A 26,465-nucleotide genomic window follows, 5' to 3' on the forward strand; every position below is an offset into this window, starting at 1 on the left:
AAGGAGTATTTGTCAGTTTGACCTTTAGTCAAATTCAGGAGAGGTCACAATGAAGAACCACACGCTTGACTCACAGCCTGATTCTTTGTCTCATTGACATTGTCTCTTCCTCTTCTTCCTCTGTCCTCTCATACACACACACACACACACACACACACACACACACACACACACACACACACACACACACACACACACACACACACACACACACACACACACACACACACACATGCACAGGTGGATGACAGAGCTGGCCTCTTGTCTCACCTTCAGTGTCACGGATAATTACATGTTTTTGCACTGCCCTCGACTGAGGCATTCATTAATCTAAAGCTGATGGGTGTGTGTGTGTGTGTGTGTGTGTGTCTTTGTGTGTGCATGAGAGGGAGAGAGAGAGCATGCATGAGAATGAGTATCAGAGCCTTGAATCTCCTCTGCTGTACCTTCATTTACTCTCCTCTGCTGTTATTATCCACTCAAAAATGAGCATATTTACTGACTCAACAAACTCTACAAACAAATATGACAAACCAAAGGTCTGCATATCCATTATATCACGCTTTACCTAAAGCGTGTAATAAAGTTATAAATAGGAGAAATACCAGACTATATTCATTTTATCTAGTTTAAAAACCCTTTTCAATCTCAGCTTTCTTGACACGTTTTGTAACTGAGCGCCCGTGTGCTGATCTGAATACTTTATGCCCTCAGCAAGACTCCTACACCACACCGCATACAAGGGAAGAGTGGAGAGTGAAATTATACTATATGTGATTGAAAAGCTCACATTTAGTTCCATCTAAAGGGGGAAATGAGTAAGGTTTGTTTAGCACATTTGGGCTCAACACCAGTGACTCACTCCGTTTCGACATGAGCTAATGACATTTCTGGCTTTCCCAACTTACTCCCTGTCATGTACAACAAAAGATCTCTTAATTAGAGCATGTGCTTCAATTTAAATATTTGAATCTCTGAATGGCAGCTCTATATAAGATAACATAATTCCCTGAAAACTGAAAGACACGTAGCGCTACGATGTTGTAACTGTTTAATCAGAGCCGATAACAAGAGAAACTTGAAAAAAAACAACCTTCACCACAGACCACAACATCTGTGTTTGGACTGACTCCTGTACTTGAAGATGCTCAGGGAAAGCAACGCTATTTATTCAGGCTGAATCTCACAGCAGCACAATATGACTGCAGCTCTTTTTGTAGATTCATATAGGCTTTGATACTGTGGATTACTGTACGTTACCATGAAGCTTATCTCCCATTGAAATAGATCAAAACATGTGTAATTGGTTTTGTAATTACCTAACGAACCGAACACAATGTGTGCATCAGTCTCATTTTAATTTGCATTTGATTTACCAATCGGTTCCGCATTTAGTTTTCCATTTGCCAACTCATATACTGATTTCAGCAGTAGTCTGGAGCCTTGTCGTGGCTTCCACCAGGTTTTATGAGCATTCAATGGCGAAAAGTTCAGGTAAGTGGAGAGCCGTGTTACATCCCAAGGTGTATCAGCCTTGTGTTTTTCACCATGACACAGAGTACATGGTGGAGGGATTAATTAATCCATATGAGTAAATTGTTTTATTTGGCTAATTATGAATCACTGTAACTCGTCTATTTTCTGATTAATAGCATCTGTGTAAATTATTTTATTACAGTATTATCAAATCAAATAGCAGTCAAGTAAAGCGTTAGCTACTAAGTAAATTAGTTATTTTAGTGCCTAAGAGGCACTTTTATGCCTCTGCATTTTCAATTAGTCAAGCTAAATGCAAAAAAAAACCCCAGCCTAAATATATGCTGTGCTGCAGATTTTAAAATATGATGCTCACATATACATGAATATTTTGTACTCTTATAGCGAGTACAAAAATAAAACACAAAGACTGACTAAAAGTAAATGAACTGAATACATTTTCCATACACTGCAAAGTTCAATTGAAATGTTACCCATGGTAATTTCAAGCTATATATACAGGATTTCAGCCCACTACACCCACGTTAGCTTGTTCAATTCTGCTAAGCTGGAAGCACAAACACCAGAACTGACAGGTATGCTACGGTGTTCTGAAGAGGGAAATCTTTATCCGAACACATCACTGCTCAAAAATCGAAATTACAATTTTTGTGTTAGCCTGCACTAACAGACCATGGTGTTCGTACTCAAGCTAACCCTGGAAATAGCTCCATGTTACTGAGGGGGTTAGCTTTGATCATCCTGTGTGCATTCGCCATGCTCTATCTGGTTCAAATGACGAGCTGCGAGCTTGGTTATCTCTCTCTTCCACACTGCCATCTCTGCAACCTGAGACAGGGTGGAGAACTAATTGTGCTAAACACTGCTGTATTATATCCTCTGTTTTATGGAATCTGCAGCTCAGACGGCAGCGTGGAATAATTTAAACTCACGGTAAAGTAATGCAGCATTCTGTTGTGAAACATCAACGACCTGCTATTTATTTGTCATTAAACGTGGTAATCTGCAATGATCCAACTCTCACTATTATAGGACAAATAGGCAGATATAATCACTGAGATAGCCCAACACATCAAGTATATCAGAAATAAATTAGATTTGTCAAATCAGCTGTTGGCTGAAGAAATTTCTTCCACGATAAAACCCTCCCCACCCTGATGACAACAATGTTGCCGAACTCACCATCCTGGACTGTCTTCTTGGCTGAGCTGGAGTGAACTTTAGTTCCCGGGTCTTCATATCTGCCAGGTTCAGCCTCTCGCTCTAAAGAAGACATAAAAACGTTACTTTGGAGATAGCCGAGCTAGCTGTTTAACCCTACTTCCTTATGCTAAGCTAAGCTAATCACCTCCCGCATCCAGCTCTGTAGTCCTAATTAATGCAGAGACATGTGGTGGTATCAATTTCTCATCCAACTCAGGTCCCCAATTCACAATTCAAAACAAGTATGTTTTGACATGATGCCTTTAATCTCCTGAAAGATGGACTTTGCGGTGCTGCAAAGTGACACGAACATTATTTTTCCCGTCTGAAAGAAATAATCATTGCAGCATCATTACCGAGCACAGAAACAAGAAGACTCAGCCAAGGGAAAGCACAGTAATGCACCTATCCATCTTGATACAAAAACACTAATCCATCCTCCCTCTTACACACACACACACACACACACACACACACACACACACACACACACACACACACACACACACACACACACACACACACACACACACACACACACACACACACACTGCAGTACAACATCCCATATGGAAGCAGGCCAGTGGTGGCACAGACTGAGGGTGGGAGCAGAGCAGCCAAACACTGAGGTACAGGGAGTTTGTCATCTCTGTCCGTAGGCTGTGCCTTTACCACCCTGAGATGATTAACTCCAAAACACATCCTTCTCCTGTATTAATCATCAAGCGGGGGCTAACATGGGTTGTACTTAACATGGGAAGGCAACCTTTGGCAGGCATGCCACCATTGGCACACAGTAGCTTAGCCAATGGCTCAATAAGTGTGCAAGAGTTTTGTGGAAATGTTGAGTTGCCATTTCTTCCACATGCCAAATTACCTCTTTTACAGAAATTGGCAGTTGCGGGCCTGTTATTTACGGTAGAATGATTATTCATCCACCTGCCCTTCTCTGCCTCCCATTGGCTAATACTCATCGCCTTGCCATTATTAATGCTGAAGATTGGTGGAAAGTTGGTAAAAGGTCAATGATTTAAACTCAGATGGTTTAATATTGATAGCAGCCTGCTTTTTTTTATGTTGCTATGCACTTTGCCTCTATGGATGGACAAAATTACAGATATGTTGGAGATTAAAATTTTGATTAACCAGAAAATTTAAAAAATGGCACCGACCCCTGGTTTATAATGAACAGGAAAAAGTAAAGAGATGTGTGTGTGGAGGTAAAAGTTAACTTTTTTTTTCAATACGCCCTCTATTCATTATTCTTCCACTCTCTCCTCTCGATCCTCTTTGCCAGACCTTTCTCCTCCTCATTATTGGATGACTTTCTTATCTCTGAGTTATACTCTGTGCAGGCAATCTCTCTCAAGTGCTCTCTGTAGGCCTTGTACATCTTTGTGTCTCCTCCCTCGAGGCTCTCCGATGCCACTGTCACTTTCACATGCTGGCATTTAGCCTGAGGGCTTTTGCTATGATAGCTGTCTGCTCACATCCTCTGAAGTTTATTTGTCCTAATTTAGGATGATCACAGGAGGCTCTATTGTTCAGGGAGCACAAAGGGCAGAATGAAAACAGACATACAAGCACGCACACATCCAGCCTTCCCTCTATGTGATCTACTGTTGTGTCTGTCTCTCCTTGAAAGCAGCCTGTTCAGCACCATTCACAACACTGCAGTCCACTGATTCACGGCTTCATTTTGAGTTCAGTATGTTGTTGGTTCTGGCTCTGTCCTTCTAAACTGGAAGTGTAGGACAGTAACAATCCAGCCTACTCGCTGTGGCTCCATCTGCTAACATTTACCCTTTATTAATCACCATTTCTCTCTGCACTAGTTCCTCAGTGCCTATTCTTCTGTACAAAAATTCTTCAGACTTTTGCATCCTAAACAGAAATTGAATTGCCTTGCTGATATGATTGGTTTAATCTGTTCATTAAATTAACAATACCCTTGGTGCAATTGTGTGTACTACCCTCTTCTGCGTCGCAGAAAGCTCCAGGTATCATTGATTACCATCCGTGTGTGTGACTGGTTAATTCACTGCATACGCCTGAAATCACTGTAGTGTGTGCGTGTGCGTTTCGGCTGATAGTCCCATTTATGCGTTAAGACTCAACACTGCGAGCGCTAACCCCTCTGGAAGAGCGAGATAAGAGCTGAGCCGAGGGTCGTGGATATTGAGTCACTTTTTATGATGTGGCCAACAAGCCATTAAAATCAGAGCGGTAAACAATGTTTAAAGAACGCCTGGGGAGCGAGCTACAAACCCTTAGCACATTAGACTGAAATGAGATATTTGTTCTTGCTCCAGCTCACACTCCATTTAATACACAGACCTGAGGTGCTCACTGTTGTTTGCTGCCCTATCTGTCTCTTTTCTTATCAGTTTCTCTCTTTCTAATTCTTTTAGCTTCCCCAGGCGCAGATCAAAGATGGTTATATATGAGCATATATTACGAAGCAGTGACAGAGTTTGGGGAGATTAAAGACGCACCGGTGAGGGATTGGGAGCAGACAGACAGCAAATCTTCACAAAGACAAAGGCTCAGTGAGATGGAGAAATAGCTGATGAAATATATAACGATGAACACTCTGCTGGGAAAACACAATGTCACGTCTAATCAGGCTGATTGGCAATTTGGAAGCTCCAGATTTTTCGAGGCTTTTGTTTTTGGATGCTACTGCCAAGCCAGAGAGCATCACAAATGGCTTCCGTTTCCGCTGCCAACATGGTTCCCATGGCAACCACTTATTCACTTCCTTATCTAAGTAGGAAAACACCTGAAAATTGTGAACTTAAGTCGTATTGTCTTCTCTCTGTCTTTGTCTGTATTGTGTCCTCTGAGCATTGGTTGCCAGTTTGACTCTCCTGTGCTCCTCTGGACCGGCTGTGATAATGGGCTGCCATTCGTAATCCTCCCTTTGACTCCCCCTCTCCAGATCATGTGTTGCAATTATAGCCTCACAAATGTGTTGGGCATGCCCATAGACAAAGACGAGAATGAAATAGCCAGAATACTGATTCTAACATTGGTCTTGTTGACGGTGAAAATGTTATCCACTGCCAAGGACTCTTTCTCCCCTCTTGTCTCTCTGTGTCTGTGTTTGGGCTTTAAGGGCAGCTCTGTAATGGTTACAGATGGGACTGAGCAAAAAAAAATGCAGATGTAGAAAACCAGTAAAAATTCATTGTTTGACTCCAGAAGAAGGCTGAGTTGACCTAGAGGACACGTGGCAGTAACGTGTTGGGACATTAAGTGTGCCGACGTGGCTGCAAAGCAATTGTTTCTTATTGTATCACAGCACAATGAAAGAAGTAAAAACTGTTAAATGACAGAAAGGGTGGCTAGTCGACGGTGGACTTCAGCTTGTATTGTGTTGAGATTGTTTGACAGCAGGCATTTTTCACCTCCTTGTAAATGGAAAAAGTAAAAGTAAATGTCAGGACACGGCTGACATTATAATGACTACAAGGCATCCGCTCTCACTCCAGATTGTTGTAGTCAGTCACAGGTGGGTGGAGAGCGAAATCAACAACCACAGTGTGAGTGTGCGTGTGAGTGTGTTCATGAGCTCACTGTGTGTTTTGTACGAACAAATAAGACTAATGTGGGTGTGTGCGCTCATATCCCTTCGTCAGCTTATACAAAAATCGCAAAACATTGGATTTTGCCTCAACAATACAGTCATTTTAAGATCTTGAAATAAATATCGAAACAGGTTCTCTTGAGATATTCCACCAGCAGTTTACCATAATGTAAAACATAAAACAGAAGAGAAGCTGTTCACTTTAATTTTACTGCATTTATGAGGCCCGACTCTCACCTGAACTTAGAAATAGTAGTTTGACAAGTTAATCTTGACACAAGGTCCTCTTACTAGGTTCGTCTGGAGTTTTCAACCTCATCTCAAATTCTGTTCAGATGCCTTTTAAGCTGGATCACTGGAAGGTAATTGAGCAATCTTCATTCCCTTTGAAAGGGCCGGCACAAGAAAATAAGTGGATCTTGAAAAATTGCAGATAAATTTATTTTTCTCTAATTTAATCGAAAAAATACAAAACTTGTGATAAAGCAAATAACAAAAAAAAAAGAAAACCTTGGAACATTATCCTACTCAACCCTATGTTGTGTGTTTAACTATGAAAGTGACTGTATCATTCAATAGTTCTGATTTTAACTGCCCATAAAAGGTGCAATGTGTAAGCTCTAGCGGGTCCATACAATTTAAATTAACAGTCATCAGTCATCTTTATGTTTACTGTGCCACTAACCGGGGGCTTTAAGGTGCATGCATGTTTTTACAGCTTGTTTATTGGCTTAAATCCAAAGTGGCAGAAAAAAAAAAAAAGTTGTATTTTCATTTCATCCTTGCAGCCACCAGGAGACTACTTCACTTGGAAGAGAGCATGAGGCAGCTCCGTCAAAATTTCTCTTTTTGGTCCTGGGTCTGCTTTGGGCAATGAATTGGGTCACCACGAACATGAAGCCCTGATCTGAGTACAGCATATGTCTCCTTTTTTATCCAGCCACGAGGTGAGTGTCATCCACACACAGAGCTATAGAACAATGAGCACGTCATGTACAGAGGCCTAACAGGTTAACCATCCATGACTGGCAGGTGACATGTCAATGAGCTGTCACCATGGAAACAAGTTAATGTGGCCAAGGATTCTTTAGTCTGTCCTCATGCAAAATAAGAACAAGAAAGGTTGTCACATTTAAATCTGGGGTCGGCAACATTGGAGATACTAGCAAGGGTAAGCTGGATGTTAAATTATCCAACTGAAAATCCCAGTCCAGTGTTGGCAACTCTTCTTTATGAAAGTAGCTAGCAGCTCTAGTTCCAAAAGTCTCTAAATCTAGTGAGAAACTGGCCAAGTCGGCAACACTGACAGCCTGTCCTTTCAGGACCCCCTCCAAAACCACTTATTCGGACCAAATGAAATGATTACTACAGTTTATTACAGTCCTGCGACAGCCATAGGTACTGAATATTTTATGTCTTTGTGAGAGCATTTGACTTATTGATTTTTGTCGGGATGTAAAGAGAATTTCTGCAATTATATTAAAAAGGATTCTAAAATACATCATCTTCCTAGGTGTCCCTGTGCATCATGTAATTTATAAAACTCAGTTTTATAAAGGTGAGTATGTTTCAAGAAATTTTATGAACAGCTAAAATAAACTAGAGGCAAAGTAAACTACACAGTGCTGTAGTATTATTACTGAAATATAGATTTTATCACCCATATTTTCATATTTAGTCTCTATTATTCTGTAATCAGTTCAACAATTCAAATTTGGATAATTTGAAAAGCAAAAATCTAATCCGAGCAAAGGTTTCATCATATTTTCTTAATCCAGCCAAATGAAAAGTACAAAATATTTTAATGAAATATTTATTTCACACAAAAAAACCAACCTCTCCATCCTAGTTAAAAAGATCTAACTGGCTAGAAACCTGAGTGATGGCAACCATGGAGCCTGTCAGCTCTGTGACCTCTACTATGAATATGTGGAGAAGATCCCTACTGAGTTGCTTTGACATGGTCAAATTATACTTTCTGACGGATGAAGAATGTGTGAGTGAAGCTGGAAGGGAAGGCATGTTGGCGAGTCTTTTTACTAACGATTTCCTGCAGGGCAAAAGTAGCTGATCAAATAAAAAAAAAAGAAGATACGAGACTAAAATTACTCAGGGGTGATGTGATAATTATAACCAAACCTCATCAAATATTAATCAAATATGTATCAAACTGCCTACAACTTGTTCGCTTTTCATTGTATGTGTGTGTGTGTGTGTGTGTGTGTGTGTGTGTGTGTGTGTGTGTGTGTGTGTGTGTGTGTGTGTGTGTGTGTGTGTGTTTACGTCACTGTGGTATGTTGATTCACCCATTGTTCATCATTATGTAATTTCCTTCCGATGAACTCAATACTTCAGAAACAATAGAAAACTTGCAGGCGTACAACGTGAACAGTGCTGAGAGAGAATGGCCTGAAAATAGGAAGAACAAAACTGATGAGAGAGTTTAGAGAAAGTGATGATAATGTTTGAAGAAAAGTCTGAAGGGAGAGAGAGAGACCTATGGAACTGCAGAGATTTAGACACACAAAAAGCAGGGTTGCAGGCACAGTATTGCTGCATGAATATATTTTGTGGGATTCTGTCGGTTTAGTAAATTGCCTGCCAGAGAAAACAGATGGAAAGTTTCACCTCCACGGTATGCTAAGTTTGTGACTTCTTCAGTCTTCCGAAAAAATTGCATGTGAGCTCTTCTTATGCTCAACATGTGCTCCCATGTTGCTACCACCCTGTCATATGAACAATAGACAGATGGAGACAACACCGGTAACTGATTTATACAATAAATGTTAACAAAACAAATTTAATTCACATATGTTGACAGGAAAGTCTATCTACCAACACTATACCATTTTAAAGTATCCTTCTCTGTTTGTGTTTAAAATGCACTTATAGTATTACCCACATCATACACAGCTTCTACAGCTGTGTTAGTGGTGATGGAGTATATACGTGTGTGTAAACATTCAGAAAAAGATAAACAAATATGCTAAATTACAGTATTTTTCCTATCTAAAAACAAAAGGAGCTTTACCATCCCAAGGAAATTATCAAACCTACTATCAAATGCAGAATACAGAACTTCCATCCGATCAAAATACACATAACAGAGTACCGTAATCCACGACATCCGCTGCTAATATGCAGAGACCCTGTGTAAAATAAGGTTCTAATGTTGTTACACATTGTTAAGTCTCAGGAAATCCATCCATACTAGCAAAAACACAGTCTGGGAAAATCATACTAGCTAGAAACAAACAACGGAAATCAATTATTTGAAATCAGGCCTGCTGTCGCCAAACGGATGCAGGAAAACAGAGACACACAGAAACCAGGACTATATGCAAAACTAAATCAACAGTGCAATCTTGGCGTGTTGATATTATCAGTAATCTGATAAATGTTCATTTCAGTGAGGCAAAGCAGCCCACTACGCTCATCTGATTCTGAAGTTTACTCTGTAGGATTAGCATGGATTCAAATGAATGTTTACCACAGCTTCACAGTAAGCTACAAATCAACTGCCGGACCTCATTAATCCTGGAAAACAGATTTACCACTGGTGGGTTTGATCGCTTGCTGTTCAGTTTCACCAACAAGTAATTTGTGATCCCACTGATTCCATTCATTAGATGCTACAGAGGGAAGCATTAATCGACGAGTGATTCATCAGGGGACTGGATTCTCCCCCATCAACCTTCCTGCTGCTGATTAGTCTCCAAGGGCGACCAGTGACTCATTAGTCAAACTGAGATCAGCAGGTGGTGACTGATGGCGCTATCATTTCTGCTATATTGACCCTTGAATGTGTGCTGTGGTCACAATGGTTAGTTTAATGTAATGTTTTTAATCTGACCACACACACATCAGATTTTATGAAACTACAACACTCTGTACAATATCCATGAATACATCAAAACAAGTCAGGGTTGTGGCTTTGTTTAGGGCAGGGATTCAGGCATCACGCACCACATTGGATGACTCATATTTAAAAGCTTGTCATGCTGGCACCGGCTGGAGTCCAAAGGTGAAGCTAACACTCATAAGTGTGATGCCTGCAATACCAGCTGGGTGAAAACGAAGCCCACTCCAGGCAATCCGGACACATTAAAATCAGCAAATGTTCCCAAAGCAGAACAGATTGATTCCCATTATTTATTCGCCGTCTAATTGCTTTGCTGTCCATTACTCCCAGGTGTGCTGTTTGTGTGGGAGCAACTGCACTGTGCACAGCGCTGTTAGCAGCTCTGCAGCAGCAGGGGAGCAGTCACATTGCAGCTGAAGTCGAAAGAAAGATTAGGAAAAATGTTTTTTATGAACTCCCATAAAGAGTTTAATTGGCACAAAGCTCCTCTATGCTTCATCTACACTGAATGTCTCCCTAGAGAAGTGCACAGATGCCATATTATCAAGAGGACAAGTCACCTCACTATGTCCTGTCATAGTGTTGCAGTGACTCACACGCATGAGGTGTACCGTGTGGTGTGGGTAGTGTAAAAGCCTCGACATTTAACAGAAGGAGAGGGCTTTCAGGAAGAATTTTAAACCTTTTTCATATGTAGTAGTTGATGAAAGAAATTCTACTGTGAGCATCACCTGCCACAGTTTAGGGAAAACTATGATTAATTGCATCAGGGACTTTATATTTTGTAGTTAAGGCCAACACTTCTATTGGTCGGAGTAACATTGTACTCACCAAAATAATACTGAAGTATTTATAATAGGTCCAAAAGGCCGACAAACACAAGTGATCATTTGCACACACAGGTTTAAAACTAACCCTAAGGTTAGTAGGACGGTAAGAGGACCTTCCTCGTCATGGTAACAGTAATAACCATTTGGTTAGGGAATGATTGCGGTCATGGTTTACGAAAACAACATTCTCTGCCTACCTGAAGTTCTCTTTTTTTCATTCTTTACACAACTTTTTCATTTGTGCTGTAATATGAATGTTTTTCACCCCGCATTCGAGTGTGGCTTTTTTGGAACAGCTATAAATAATTTTGCTAGCTCTCTTCTAGCCTGACCTTTACTTTGGTGCAGAGATATCCAGAGTTACAAGAATACATCAAAAGTTGTTACGAACTAAAGTTTTCCTTCACCACATTAATATCACTACAGAGGAGGGTGACCTCTGGTTTGACTTTGTGTCCTGGTGTGAAAAGTGAAACCAATACCGAAGTGCCTTAAACTTGCATTGTTTCTAATGGCCATTAGGGGGCAACTCTTCTGGTTGCAAAACAAGTCTGATTGTAGAGAAGTCTATGAGAAAATGGTCCTATACTTGATTTATTACCTCGGTAAACATTGTAAACATGAGTTTGTGGTCTCACTCGTGGTTTCAAGTCTTCTTCAATACAGCATGATGTTCATTAAGTAAATAATGCTCCCACTTAGAGTCAAATTGACCACAAAGTAGGATATGCTTGTGAATGACAGGTTGCTACCACGGCATTGTGAAGTCTGGAATTTATCCATGTTTTTGTCTTAGAACTTTAACCCTTTCACAGTGTTTTTTCAGTTAATTAAAGTTAATTGTAACATATGGTTCACCTAAAAAATTCTTATTCAGGGTTAGGTTGCTTAGCTCCACGCCTGCTGTGTTACTTCTGGTTAAATAGAAAACAAGATGGCAATAGTCAAAAACCGAGATTGCAAAAACTCAGAACAAATTGGTGAACGTCACGATGACTACATCCACTTCTTTTATACAGAGGTGAAAGACACAATCAAGCTGGATACGACTAAAGTTTTGGTTTAATTAATAAGCAAACTCCATGTTCTGAGAACAGTGTTTCATCCCTGTAATATCTCTACAGTAAAAACATTTTTTTGTAAATCCATCGTTGTTCGAGCATCTAAATTAGGCCTCTCTACATGAGCTAGAACTGGGTTTTGGCACAGAGGATTCTTCCATAACATCTCATGTATTTAGTCCCTGGTTGAGAGAATGAAGTTCTGTTTACTTTTTGTCTCTCTCTCAAACGCTAGAATATGATGCACTGTGGCGAAGCTCTTCTCATTAGGCTCGGTTTCCACGAGGAGCTGGCCCAGATAAACCTGCTCAGCAAGTCTTTCCCTGAAGAGTTACAGTTACTGTGCTAGATATGCAAAAAAACAAGCCAGCACAGAACAGAACAAACTCTGTGGTAGAAATATTTCTGTTGTGCTGTTCAGAGTGCTGCAGTCCAATCAGCCCCCCAAACTGTGTCTGTGTGTTTGTGTGTTTGTGTGTGTGTGTGTGTGTGTGTGTGTGTGTGTGTGTGTGTGTGTGTGTGTGTGTGTGTGTGTGTGTGTGTGTGTGTGTGTGTGTGTGTGCGAGAGTAAGTGAGTGTTTTGCAATAATTGAGTTTAGTCAAGGGTTACTGGGGGTCCAAGAGCGTTACACACTTGAGTGTGATTGATTGGCATTGTTGCTATGGTAAGTCCATAAGCAGGATCTAACTGTATAAAGTAGCAGCATTTAGCCTTGGAATAAGAATCTCTCTCTCACACACACACACATACACACACACACACACACACACACACACACACACACACACACACACGCACATACACAAGCAGTAGTGTTTTTCCGACTTTTGGGTCTTTTAAATTGACTCCAAGTCTTCACCCTACGGTTTAATTATTTACTTTATTTGAGTATGTGCATTTTATCCCCAAAAACGAGGGCGAGTCACAACAATGTGATTGTGTTAACAGTTTTGTGTCCCAAAATGACAGGTACAACACGGCAACACATCACAGTGAAGGACAATTGGTGTGAACCATACCACATTCAACCTTCATAATATTAACACTGGTGCAAACATTTCTTCATTACATTCTGAAAATGTACAAATTAACTTTAAAACGGCAGCTGGTTTTGCACAACTTCTGATGAGAAACAGTTTTAACCATTAATGTATATGCTGTTTGTTTGTTTTAATTATACTAGCTACATATGAGTTATACCTTTAAAGCAGATGGCTGCAATTGTACATGTGTAAAGTCCAGAGTTATTTTTGGTTGGTTTGTTGAGCCGATCTTCTTACAATGGATGATATATGAAGTTAACAAAGATGTATCATCTTTATCTAAGTTAAAAGTCTACAAGTCGTTTCACGTTATTTGAGACTAATTGGGAGTTAATGAGCTTTATATGATATGTGCTATGTAAAGTATCTTCAATTGAGGCACATGTTTCTAAAGGACGCTTCAATTACCTTGAAAGGAACCAAAAATGTAAAAATGAACAGTCCCTGTTAATCACCACATTAGCCTCTTTGTGTGGATTAATTTTTTTTCTAGCTCAAGAAAATGATCCTCTTGACTTAACTGAGGATAAGTGCATTGAAGTGAAGGAAGAGACTCAATGAAGAATCCTACTGACACATGGTACCTGCATTTTGTCATCAAAATGGTACTACTGTCTTTACTTTTTTAGTAATTATTTTAGTAACAAAATAATGTGAAACCTCTCATTGCATAGGTGGCTCGTGTTGTTTAGATTGTTGTCACAGTCTAACAAGCCAATTTGTCTGATTTCCTCATTTAGGTCACGGTATACTGATCACATAAGACAAGTAGCTGACCAAGCATTCAATGCCAACTACATACACAATTTGGCCAGAAGTCAAAGTATTGATGTTTGATATCCACCCTAAGTCCCATGCACAGTATGCATTTATATGAAAATTATATCACACACAAACAGCAGGACTCACCTTGGTCCAGAGACTTGGCAGGAGCCCAGCTTTTGAAGTAGTCATCCTGTGGAAACACAACACAAGAAACTGGGTTATTAAAAAAACAACTCTGGGTCGAGAATATCATTGAATTATTTTGCAGACCAGAGAGAGAACAGTCCAAATACTAAACCAAACCACTGGGAAATCCTGTCCTCATTATTCTCTCCTTTTGTTCTTTCATACTTGTGTTCTGTAATAATGAATGAATGCAGTGAAGAAGAGGAAGAGGCTTGTTTGGACATTTAAAAATAGTACACAAATATGCGGAGAAACCTGCAGGAGACACACACTGGGAAGTAAAGAATGTTACACTCTCTAGTAAATAATAGGTTTAACTAGGACAAAGACATTTAATGTCAAGGTTGAAATGGACTTCTGCTATGAAAAAACTGTTCAGGAAAAACGTGTTGGTGTTGTGAATAAGTAAAAATGACAGGAGGCAAGGAATGATTTCCGAGGAGGTAGTGTTACATTTAAGCTGCTGGGATGTTCTCAAATCACACTAAAAAAAGTGCACATTATTCTTATTGTTCAGAGTAGTCTATAGTAATTGAGAAAACCTCTTCAATTGGAATTATTAAAACAGAAAAAATAATCGGCTTGTCTCGGCTAAGCTCAGTTGAGAAGAGGTTTGGATTCGTTAAGCCAAATACACTTTGATTCAATGGCTTTATTCAGACTGGATTTCCTGCCCAGCTAGAGACATCTATTATTGAGTGGAGCAATTAAAAAGCCTATTATAAAAAGAGCCACAGCTTAAACATTGCGATTTAGTGATACATGCATATCACATAGGTGCAAGAAAAGATTAATAGTTAATAGTCTCTGAATCAACATAGGTTTGATACAGAGCAATGCAGTTGTCTAGGCGCTGTGTTTTCAGCTTGCATTGCAGTAGCAGCCACTGGTGAGAGCAGCAGCAGCAAAAGCAGATGTGCATTTCAATAGACTAGCTGATGATCAGCTGATCTGTGGGGTGTAAAGTACTTTATAGTCCAGACTGAACCTTCACTGTGAGGGCCATTTGAGAGACATTTGCAATTAAAGGCACTTTAAAAGTCTCATAACACTATAATCAGATATAAAGACATCATAAGGTTTTTCTCAGTGTACTGAATCTTCAACAATTATAGCTTCTGCTATGAAGACATTTAAGATTATGACAACAGTTTTACTATATTGTGAAAATAAACACATTTATCTGCTTACAACCACATTATAGTGTGTTATCAACTATTTATACAATGTTTATATACTGCTTATGAATGCTAAATAGAGGGGAATAAAATGTAACAGAATTAGGGTTGCACTGAACATAGTCTAAACTGCTTTATTTGCAACGTGAGCTACACACACACACACACACATACACACACACACTCCCACACACAGCGGTGGTGTCTGCATCTTAAGTAGTGCCCGGAGCAAAGCATATGTGTGTCGGCGGGGGGTGAGCCTGTGTCAGTGACACTATGACAGTGACCGGGGCAAAGAAAAACCTCCTGGGTTTGAAAGTTCGATCTCCACCTCATTTATTATTTAATTAAGAGAGAGTGAGGTCTCCACCAGTCAGAGTGAACCAAATTATAACGCAATTTAAAGAAAGCTTTTTGGAGCACTGAGGAAAAAAAAAAGCCTAAGTAGATTAGAATGAATATCTACTGTCAGTGATAGAAACCGGAGACAAGTACAGGCTCAGTTGCCACAAACTGGCAAAACTAATAGGAAGATAGGAAGCAACCAAAAGTAGACAGAATATGTGTACTACCTCCTACAATGTAAAACATTTAATGAAATATGGAACAGTTTTATTTGACATTAAGTTATTTCAGATTTCAAAGATTTTAATGACTTCTCAAAACTAAAGATCCTCCCAAAAGAAGGAGTTAAAGCATATCCTGCTGCCCGATATGTATGAACGAGAGCGAGAGAGAGAGCCTGAGAGAGAGGGAGAGAAAGAGAGAGGCTAAATTAGGCAGTCATAGAAAACAGTCCTCAGAAAATGGACAGTGGACCCACTTATCCGGTCCTTGTTCTATAAATGACAACTTCCGACATTTGAGCCAATACAAAAGTTTGAAATGAGATGAGCCCTAATTAGCTTCTCCCTCAGGTCCTTACTTCACTCATCTTCTCACTTCTTTTTTCTCCCGTTTTATGTCCATCTCCCCCACTCTGTCTCTATTATCAAATTATCCTTTATGGCTGTTAAAGTGCAAGTAAGATGTTACTGTGGCGAAAGTCCTTTCTGCAAAGTTTTAACTGAGGCCTGCAGCATTGAGACTAATATGAGACCATTAGTTTTTTATTCTGTGCTTATACAGTGACAGTGACTTCCAATGCTTTAAAAACCTTGATTCTCTCTGTATTTCTCCCCACTATGTACACTCCATTGTCACAGACAACTCATTGCTATAGAGAAAAAATTATAACAGTTTAAAGCTGCAGGAAAAAAACTCTGTATATAAGACCCCTAATAGGTCATATAAATATTAAATAGCCCCTGTTCTGCTCAGGCAATGCTTTTTATCCTTTATATGCTTCAAGGTAAAGTATGCACATCACAACATATCAGGTCTGTATGTGCCAAAAGGCAGAAATACTGAATTGATGCTCCTAAAAAGATGATTTAATGAGTAAAGTTAAATCGTTTCAGCGTCAGGTCTTCATCAGGTAATATTCAACTTGTGATCAAGTAGTTGAATAATATAGACTTGTGGGTGTAATATGCAGGTGCCTCCATTCTTTTAGCCATGTTTGCTTGAAAGTATGAAACCTAGCAAACCTCTACAGCAACATTTGATATGCTGAACTATACCGCGTTATGGCTGACCAGCCACCCAACCTGCTGTGCATTTAAATCAGCAACATCTCTGCAACAATGTCTTAGAGCAAGTACCAGCAATACAATGTGGCCTCCAGGAAGGTGCTGCATTTTGTCTTAAAATGGAATTATCAATTCACAAACACAATGGATTTACTTACCTCGGCTTCCTTTCAATGATTGCAGAGGAGAGAGGCAGAGGAATAGAAGGGAGAGAGGAGAGAAAGAAAGAAAGGTCAGTGATAATGGCAAAGTATGCTTTGTCTATCAGATCTATTACAACCCTGTGTTACTCATTCTGAATACTGAGCTCAACTCCAGAGATTCATTTAATAGGAATCTGATTCTGAAGACGGTAGAATGCTAAAGGACGCGCACATACACACACTCACGCTCGCAGCGTTATGAGATAGCCTTATTTGATGTGGCATGTAATTTGAAACACATCGGGGGCAAATTGTACAGGCTTAGAGTTGAGGTACGGCATAAAGAGAGAGGGGAGGAAGAAAGAGGGAGAGGCAGGGGAGTTGTGCATAAATAGAGGCAAGAGAGAAAAAAAGTGTAGAGTTGTATAGGTATTCCTTATCTGAATGAGGGTATATATGATTGAGGGTGTTGTATGTTCTGCCCTTACAAGCCACACAGCAACTACTATAAGATTGACATACAGGATGAATCTCGCTTTCTGAAGTCTGTTTTACCGTATAAAAAATTAACATGTATGATTTCTGTGAAAACAGCGTGTAAAATTGTAACAGAGACAAGAGTCTGGACAGGAGACATATATGAGGACAATAGCTGGAAAGTTAGCCATGGTAAGCCTTATGTAATGCTAAGAGTACATTTCCTTACTAAATTGATTAGCTATAATCTTTATTTAAAGAATATTAATTTTGATGAACCAACATCTTGGCAATTGGCGTTGTTATACCCACATAACTAAATCAGCCAGTATATGAATTCAATAATGGCATCAAAAAAAAAAAAAAAAAATCAACTGAAGCTAACAAGCCTAGCAGAATAGCAGCAACCAACTTAACTTTTGGGCCCTATTTAAATTATCTTTACTGCACGGTCTAAAGAGCATTTAGGGTGTGTCAAACTCTGTTCTTGCTAGTTAAATAGCACATAATCTGGGCACAAAGTGTGGTGAAAGGGACAAAAGGGTTGTTTGAAGACTCTTAATTATTCATAAGTGTGTTTTGGGCGTAACATGAATTAAACCAATCCCAGTCTTACCCCCTATTCCCTTTTGCCTACACCTTGAAAATGTTTTTGAAAGGCTAAACGCTGACAAATATGGATTGAAGCAGAATAATTTGTTTGATTAAAAAATGTTGAATTTTGGAAATTATTACACCTCTCTTTTAACAATAATTTTGACTTCAGGACTTTAAAACACTTAAAACACACTTACTGGAAATGTTTGGATCAGGAGTCTGAAAAATCCTACGCATCCACCACTGGGATCTAAATCTACAAATAGTATAATACTGAAAACACTAGTGGGGCCTAAACTTCATCTGCAAAACAAAGAAGATGTGCAGCATTCAAATGATTGAAGCTTTAGTCAAACTATAGTTTCTGTTAGTGATAAGGAGAGCACTCTGTTTACTATTTATTGCTGTCCGTTGAGCCATCTAGAAAATGGGCAACATTTCTGTGTTTTCTGCTGACTTTATTTTGACCTGCAGCTACAATTATGCTGTGTGTAAAGAGAAAGTGTTTCATCTGTTATCATCAGATAACAGCATTTACTGTGTCCAGCAGAGGACTGCAGCTGAGGTGCTGCTGCCCGAGGTGTGCTTGCACTGTTTTGTTACTAGCTGGTGTTACTTAAAGCTGAGGGAGGCAGTTTATTTAGAAATGAACTGTGATTGGCCGAAGTCTCCCGTCACAGGCTAGATTTTATAAAGCCTGACAACACAACCAAGAGGAGGTGCAGGAGTCTGGTTTTCTCCCAGACCATTTCAATTACAACATACTGAAAAGTTATTATGGAATCTTTGCCCAATGATTTGCCAAGTTTTACGGTTTTGCGGTTGCTCCTATCATTCAATATAAGTCTCAGGGATGACCTTTCATTGCCCAAGACCCCCATTAACTCTGTGCACTCATCTCAAAAGCACTAACTGGCTGTTGAGCTGGCTGCGATATTGCCCCACCGCCATTCAAATCATTGAAGTCATTAGAAGGAAATAAAACGGTGTCGTTATAATCACATCATCTTTGTTGGAGGTGTTGCTGGAATTTCCAGGAGTGAGCTTCACATTGAGGGAAGTGTTTCAACCGTGTCCATTTAAAGTTGCTAACACTCTGCAGGAGCTTGTTGGAAAACAAAAATTTAACTGCTTAATTATGTTTTTTTAGGGTTTAATTAAATTCTACTTAAAATGTAGCACAACAGCTGTCAGTGAAAATGGGATTTCTTTGTTATAAAACTATACATGATACAGTTTATTGAGCCGTGCCACCAGTTTAATTATGGTTAATTTAGTGTCTGTGGCGAAACATATTCATATCCTAGTTAGTAGTTCCATTAGCCGTTGCTGTTTAGAAAATAAACTAGGCTGCAGTGTCCAGACAGTCTCCACAGAGCAAGAGAAGAGTCAGACATGTCAATGAGGAAATGTAAAAGGAAAAAAGCAAACACAATTTGGTGAAAACTACAAATAAGCATATACGATATACTTGGCATTATGGTTACTTGGCTGCATTGTGCTCAATGTGAACCCCAGTTTTTAGTGTCAAAGTCAGACTTTCTGTCACAGCCAGCCAGTTCCTACTCCTCATTCTGTTGTTGTTTGTTTTGTTTTTCCCTGCCACTATACTAACTCTCCTATCATTACAGATCCAGCCACCCCCTTTCCCGCAATTCCCATCAAATGACCTTCCACGCCCACCTGCTCACCTCTTTCCCATTTCCCTAATCAGCCTAGCAGTATTTATACATACCGGCCCATTTCCACTGATTTTCTGCCAGATTGTCAATTTTGAGACTATATATATTTCAGTCCTAGAAACCTAGATATGCAAGCTGTAGGACTCTGATGGAAATTACTGTGGTATATAAACATACTGTCCAGGTTAAGGTATCTAGTTGGAACAGAAATTACACATTTGCTGGATATGAAACAGTAAAAGCCAAACCTGCACCAAGGTTGAGAAAGCTGGATAGTTTCATAATGAAAAGGAGATTGATAACAGGGTGTTTAGTATATGACCAAACCCATCATTTGGACTGCAGCAAAACGTCACTTTGTCAAAAGTGGTTTGTTAAACCTGAATGAACAAATAACCAGTGATTTCATTTTACTGTGAACAGTTTCACTTCCGCGTCATGACCTCTTCACGGTTGTCATTCTGTCTCCTAGGTCTCCAGCAGGACGGCTCATATTTTTTCCTTTCATCAGTTAAAAGTGATGGGCCTGAGATCTCATCTGATAGCAGCAGACCCCTGAGGAAGTCCTTGACAGTAAAAGGTAGAGAAGGAGCAGATTTGATACGCAGGGGAAATGTAGTGGGAATGGCATCGGCGCGATTAGCTTCCCTCAGCAAAAGTAGTGTGTGTGTTTGTGCAGTTTGCAAAAATACTTGCATTAAAATTAAAATAGGCAAAGCCATGCCTTTAGTGCTGACTGAAGATGGCATAATCGGGATGAGGATGCAAATCTAGTCTCTTGGTGGAAACTAAACAGCCTTAAAAATTGACTCCACACTTAATGCATTTTATTCATGGGTCTGGAACCTTGCCGAATTTCCCCACACATCTTTCCCCCCAAAGTCTCTAATTCATTCCCTTCTCCTCGTCCTCCGCTAGTTCCTTCCTCTGCACCAAGTCTCTGCTCTCCTCCTTAGGCTACATCCTACTTATAGCCATGCACTGGTCTGGGATCTGTTTAGCGTCACGTAAGCTGCTACATGAGCTTTGTGAGCAGATGGCAGAACAGAGCATCAGAATACTTTATTGCTAGGCCTCTGCAGAGGTGAGGAACGCTGAGTAGGACCAGTGGAGGCAGTTTTGCTTCAACAACAAAACCCTCCTGTTCGGAAAAGCAACACACAGAACCAGAGGAAAAAATAGTACATCTGATGAGCCAGTTCTTACTAGAAACGTTGTCCTCATTAGTAAGAAAATAAATATGTTTGTGCACTGTGTGAAGTCAACCAATCCGATTATGTTCATAGAATTAATAACCATACTTTACAACAACCTTAATTATTTGACCCCACCCAACAAACTATCTCAGAATGCAGGACGGTCTTTTATAACAAGATATTCTGTGCTTTATTGACTTGACTTATTCGTAGGGGTCGTAGCTTTTTATATAGCATGTTTTATATGGACAAATATTTTGGATTAGTAGTTTGCTACATTTCACACCATTAAATTTATGACCAGCACTCAAACCCGTAGAAATGTGAAGTCATGATTGTTAGCCTTAACTGACTGAATTATATGAGTATAAACAAATCCGTCAGAGCTGACATGACTGTGTCAAGCAGAACACTATTACACCAACAGTGAAAGCAGATATGTTTGATTGATCGCGGTCAGCAGGCTTCTCCTCCAACAGATGGTAATCTTTTTAACCCTTTAGCTGGCATTACTTTCTCTCTCATTGTTTCTTAATAAACAAGCTTGAAATCCATAATTCCTTTATTGTAAGCAGAATCTTAACAGGTCTTTTGGTTATTATAGGTCCCCTGAACATGCTGTTCAGACATGAAAGGTGAGGATTTAACAGTCTATGCAAACTGTACTAAAAGTTAGTTTTTGGTTTATAACCATTATTTCAAAAGCATTTGATGACTTTATTCTAATCATGTAATGTAACATGTTTAAATGGATTTCATAAAATTGGTGAAAGATAACACTGTGTCTGCTATGAAAGCCTTCAGGAGTCTTGGATCCACCATCTACCAGGACCTCAAAGGACTTCAAACATAGACACCATCAGGAAAAAGGCCCAGCAGAGGAGCCCAGCAGAGGATGTACTTCCCGCGCCAGCTCAGGATACTCAGCTTGCCTCAGGAGCTGCTGATCCAGTCCTAGACTGCAATTATCAAGTCTATTCTCTGCACATCCATCACTGTGTGGTTTGGGTCAGCCACCAAACAGGATAGGAATAGACTACAAGAGACAGTCAGGACTGCTGCAGTATGTCAATTCCTGTGCATGTACTTTAAGAGTGTATTTACTTGGCCATTAAAGCTGGTTCTGACTCGGAACAGTAAAATCTCTTAAAATCTTCAACACAAATGAACTGTGAAGCAGACAGGAAAATGGACTGAACAAGAGAGTGTAGACATACATTAAAGTAAAGGGAAGAGAAGCATAGTATTGTGAGAGCAAGAAAAATAAGATGGGCGATGAAGGAATGTCCAGGAACAAAAGAGAGATGGAGGACTAAGGAAGAGGTGGAAAGATGACAAGGAAACGGAGACAGAGTGGGGGAGGAGAAGGGGTGAGGAGGACAGATAGCAGAGTGAGAGAGGAAGAACAGAGATGGTAGTTTGCTTTCCACCCGGGCAGCTCCTCCTGAGTCGATCCAGCATTCGTGTCTACGGGCTCCAGATTGACAGGCAGCATCTCATTGACATGAACAGACAAGAAACACTGAATATTACATGTGGTACTGAGAAGATACACGCACACACACACACACACACACACACACACACACACACAAACACAAACACACGCACACACACACACACACACACACACACACACACGTCTGCAGTTATGTTTGAGGATAGCTACACAACCTGAAATGAATAGTTTGTTGGAGTGTACTCAGACTTTCCGGCCTGCTCTCTCTCTCTCTCTCTCTCTCACTCTCACACACACACACACACACACACACACACACACACACACACACACACACACAATTCTGTCCTAATACAACTATTAATTCCTTCAAGACTATAATGTTACGTAGGGATCTGGGGAACCAATGACAACATTTGTATTCACAGTCAATCCGACTTCTCTAAACTGAGACAAACGACTCCTTTTCTTTCTGCTTACTTCCCCCCTCCTCCCCTTGGCTTTCTATTTTTATAGTCTCCCTCATTCATCAACTCTCTTCTCCTCTACTCCTCATTTTCACACTGCTGAAAACATCCCTCGACTGATCCAGAATCTGAACAACGTGGCTCAAAGCCGATCATCAAAAATATGCTTCCTTTTCACTCTGTCCTCTGTCTTCACATTAATGAGGGAAAAACCTTCACTAACCAGCTTGTTATTCAGAATATCTTGCCATCTTCACGCTCTTCAGATTTCTTTCTTCTTTGCAATACCCTCTCCAAACTGGCTTCCTTTCCCTTTTTCTCCTATTTCCTCTCAATTATAGGATATTGAACATGAAAATGAATTGATTACAAGAGAAGAGGAGTCGGTGGAAAAAAGGAGAGTCACATTTAGTTGAAAAAAAAATTGTAGTCATTAGAGATGGAAGAAAACTAGCGTTTGAAGAAACAAAGAAAAGGGGAAAGACAAAGAAGGAGACTGATAATGGAGCTCTGGGAAAAAGCAATCGTTGCACATTTGCTTGTGAGAGTAAATAAAGTTTTTTAAGCAGAAGAAACTGAGTGAGAAACACAGATTGAGCACGAATGACAGAAAGATTTGTGTAGAGACTTAGAGCTGGTGTAGATGAATGACGCTTTGGACTAAATGATAGGTTGTCAAAGCTTCCACAGTTATATTTCCATCCAAATGTCATGAGATACTTAAAATAATGCAAAGAATCAAATGAATGATGAGAATTTCCATGAGCCAATGAAGATAAGGCCCTCTAAATGGCAAAAGGAATGTTTGTGGACTATTGGGCAACAAAATCCCTTTCATCTAAAGTGAGTACTATATATAGTGTTGTACTTGTTCTTACACATGAGAAGAGGGTGCTTGAGAGAGAAGTTTTGAACCCTGCTTAAAATCTATATATCTATTATATACTGTACATTTTTATATATACTGTACATTTTTATTTTTATTCCTGTTCTATCTTTATTTTTGTTGTATAGTATGTGTATTTATTGTCTGTGTCTGTGTAGTTGAGCTGCTGCAACATTCGAATTTCCCCCATGGGGATCAATAAAGGAATATAATAATCTCATCTCCAAGCACCTGGCTACTTGCTGCATGAAGTGAGAGTGGATGTTAACTATTGTGTTTTGTAAAGAAAATATTGTACGCAGCCACAGTTAGTATTCTGGCGCCTTTAACCTCCCTATTTATCATTAACTTGTGCAGTACGCAGAGACGTAATTACTTGAAATCTGATATAACCCATGTATCATGAAATTAAGTATTTCCTTTAAAAGCTACATTTTGGGTTACAAATAATTAATTCATCATTGATTATCCTGTTTTTCTATTAATCAAACAATTGTTTAGTCTTTAAAATGTCAGAAAATAGTGAAAAATCATAAAATCTTTCAGCCAGTGTCATCTTCAATTTGCTTTTTTTGTGTGATCATTTCAAATAAATTGCATTTTGGTGTCATTAAAAATGATATAAAAGAGAGAAAAGAAGCATTTTCAGAAGTTACAGAAACTGGAACAAGCAATTGTTTGACATGTCAAATGACAGTCAGTGACTTGAACAATAATCAAACGCTATACCTTGAAGGTTGAGTTACTAAATTAATGAACAAAAGTCTGACTGACTGTCCAAAAAGTAAGACAGTAAGTGACAAGGATAAAAGACAAAACAAGAAAATCTCAGCTACACATTCCAGTTAAACAGAGAAGGAAACAGAGGACAATGAAATAAAGGCAGATGGCTGAAGGAAACTGACAAGGCAGAAATATAATGTCTGAAACACTTTGGTTTGATTCTGACTTTTTCTCCTCACACCTAGCTCATTCTCAGGTTTGTAACCGTTCTCTAGTAACTTTTGGCTGTCAGATTAGTGTTTCTAAACCTTCCAACAGCGTGTCGAGGTCAACCTAGATCTAGATCCGGAGCTGGGGGAGACTGAGGCTGGTGGACACAGTGTAAGAAATAATACATAAGACAGCATATCATTAGATTAGCTTGACACGGCTACAGGTCTGCTGCCTGCAGCCCCTGGCTGTGTGATTGGTTGAGGAAACACAATAGGAAGTGTTGTTCCTTGTCTTTTTGTCTCCTTTAATACAGGTCTGTCAGACTAGTGGACTGTGAGTGTGGGTCCTTGATCTGTGAGGTGAGCTCCACCAGCAAGTGTGCAGCGATACGCTAGAAGATGATGAATAGACTCTGCTGACTGCTAACAGTCTCAGCTCTCACACAGTGCTTTCCTGTGGCTGCCATGCTTCCATAACCTCTCCTTGGTGTGAAAAACAAAGCCTTAACTGTCTGTTTCACCTGCTCTTGGAAAAAATACTCCACAGCCTCCTCTGAACATTTCAGTTCCCTTCTCACTCTCTCTCTCTCCTCTAGCTCACAATATATTCTCACTTCTGAGCAGGATATACACCTTTCTCCTTCTTCTGCTGTTTTTTCTGCCTGTGATGTCAACACTACATCTAAAAGAATCCAAAAGCTGAATAATCTATGTGAAAAGCGGTACAGAAAGTGAGATTTGAAAAAAAAGAGCGGAAATTACAGATAAAGAAAATGTGTCTGAGCGTCTCTTTTTTCTCTTTCTGCTTTCTAACTGGTGTCTAGATCTTCAATTTGTTGCATTAAAGGGAACCTAGGCAGATACAAAAAGATACGTTGGCTGTAATTGAATCCATATATTTGCATTGATGAGCTGCAAGATGTCTCCAGAATAGAGATAAATGAAAACAGAGATGAGTAAAGCACAAAAAAATGAGGCCAAAGGATGCAAAACAGACTTAATATATTCATATGGCAGCTATGATTTTCTCTCTGTGTGTCCCTCTGCTAGAGAGTTAGTACCCTAAACAGATCCATTGAGTCTCACTGTGAAATTGTATGAAAAGTGAAGAAAATTATGCAAAAACAGTGTGAAAGGCATGATTTCGGGCTTACAGCTGAGTAATGTGGGCAGTTCTTGTTCTAGTAGTTCACACACAGAATTCAAATGATCTAAATTCAATCTGTTAACTTCCTTTACAAAACTATCCTATCTTTTTTAATAGCATCCTATCTGACGGAATCCCTCCGCTCCTGGCGGTATCCCACGGTGATAGTGCAGCCATGGCGACAGGCCAAGGGTTAAGACAATCATACACAGGCTCTCTTATCTGTCAGCTCCACTGGGGAAACAAGGGAAGAGCTCAGCAGGACAGGGAGCTAAATCTCCTTTCTTTACTGCAGGTGCATTAGTCTGCTCGGTTTAATCGTCCACCTCAGTTCCCCTCAGTAAGTTTGTAAGTTTCCTCCTCCCTCAGCATGTCAGAGCTGTCCTGCCCTCCACACTTCCCTTTTTCCACAAACTCTTCCTCCGTTGCCTTCATTCATTCTCTGACACTTTCTGTCTTTCTTCTTGTTTGCCTGTCTGTTGACAGTATAGAAAGTTCAAAGAAAGTCAGTGGAAAGAAGCTCACATCTTACAGTGTGTGTGTGTGTGTGTGTGTGTGTGTGTGTGTGTGTGTGTGTGTGTGTGTGTGTGTGTGTGTGTGTGTGTGTGTGTGTGTGTGTGTGTGTGTGTG

At 39.8% G+C, this 26,465-nt stretch overlaps 1 protein-coding gene across 2 annotated transcripts in view; it reads right to left on the reverse strand.

The window, feature by feature from the left end:
- spock1 (SPARC (osteonectin), cwcv and kazal like domains proteoglycan 1) overlaps positions 1-26,465 on the reverse strand; it is an 88,697-nt gene that overhangs the window by 31,036 nt on the left and 31,196 nt on the right. For both annotated transcript variants that reach the window (XM_054597642.1, XM_054597643.1), the window contains exons 3-4: positions 13,996-14,041; positions 2,680-2,760 (exon numbers count right to left, since the gene is read on the reverse strand). In XM_054597642.1, coding sequence (XP_054453617.1) covers positions 2,680-2,760; positions 13,996-14,041 — 127 coding nt within the window. The remainder of the gene's footprint in view (positions 1-2,679; positions 2,761-13,995; positions 14,042-26,465) is intronic.

Source organism: Anoplopoma fimbria, chromosome 4, assembly GCF_027596085.1.
Source record: "Anoplopoma fimbria isolate UVic2021 breed Golden Eagle Sablefish chromosome 4, Afim_UVic_2022, whole genome shotgun sequence".
NCBI classification, from domain to species: domain Eukaryota; kingdom Metazoa; phylum Chordata; class Actinopteri; order Perciformes; family Anoplopomatidae; genus Anoplopoma; species Anoplopoma fimbria.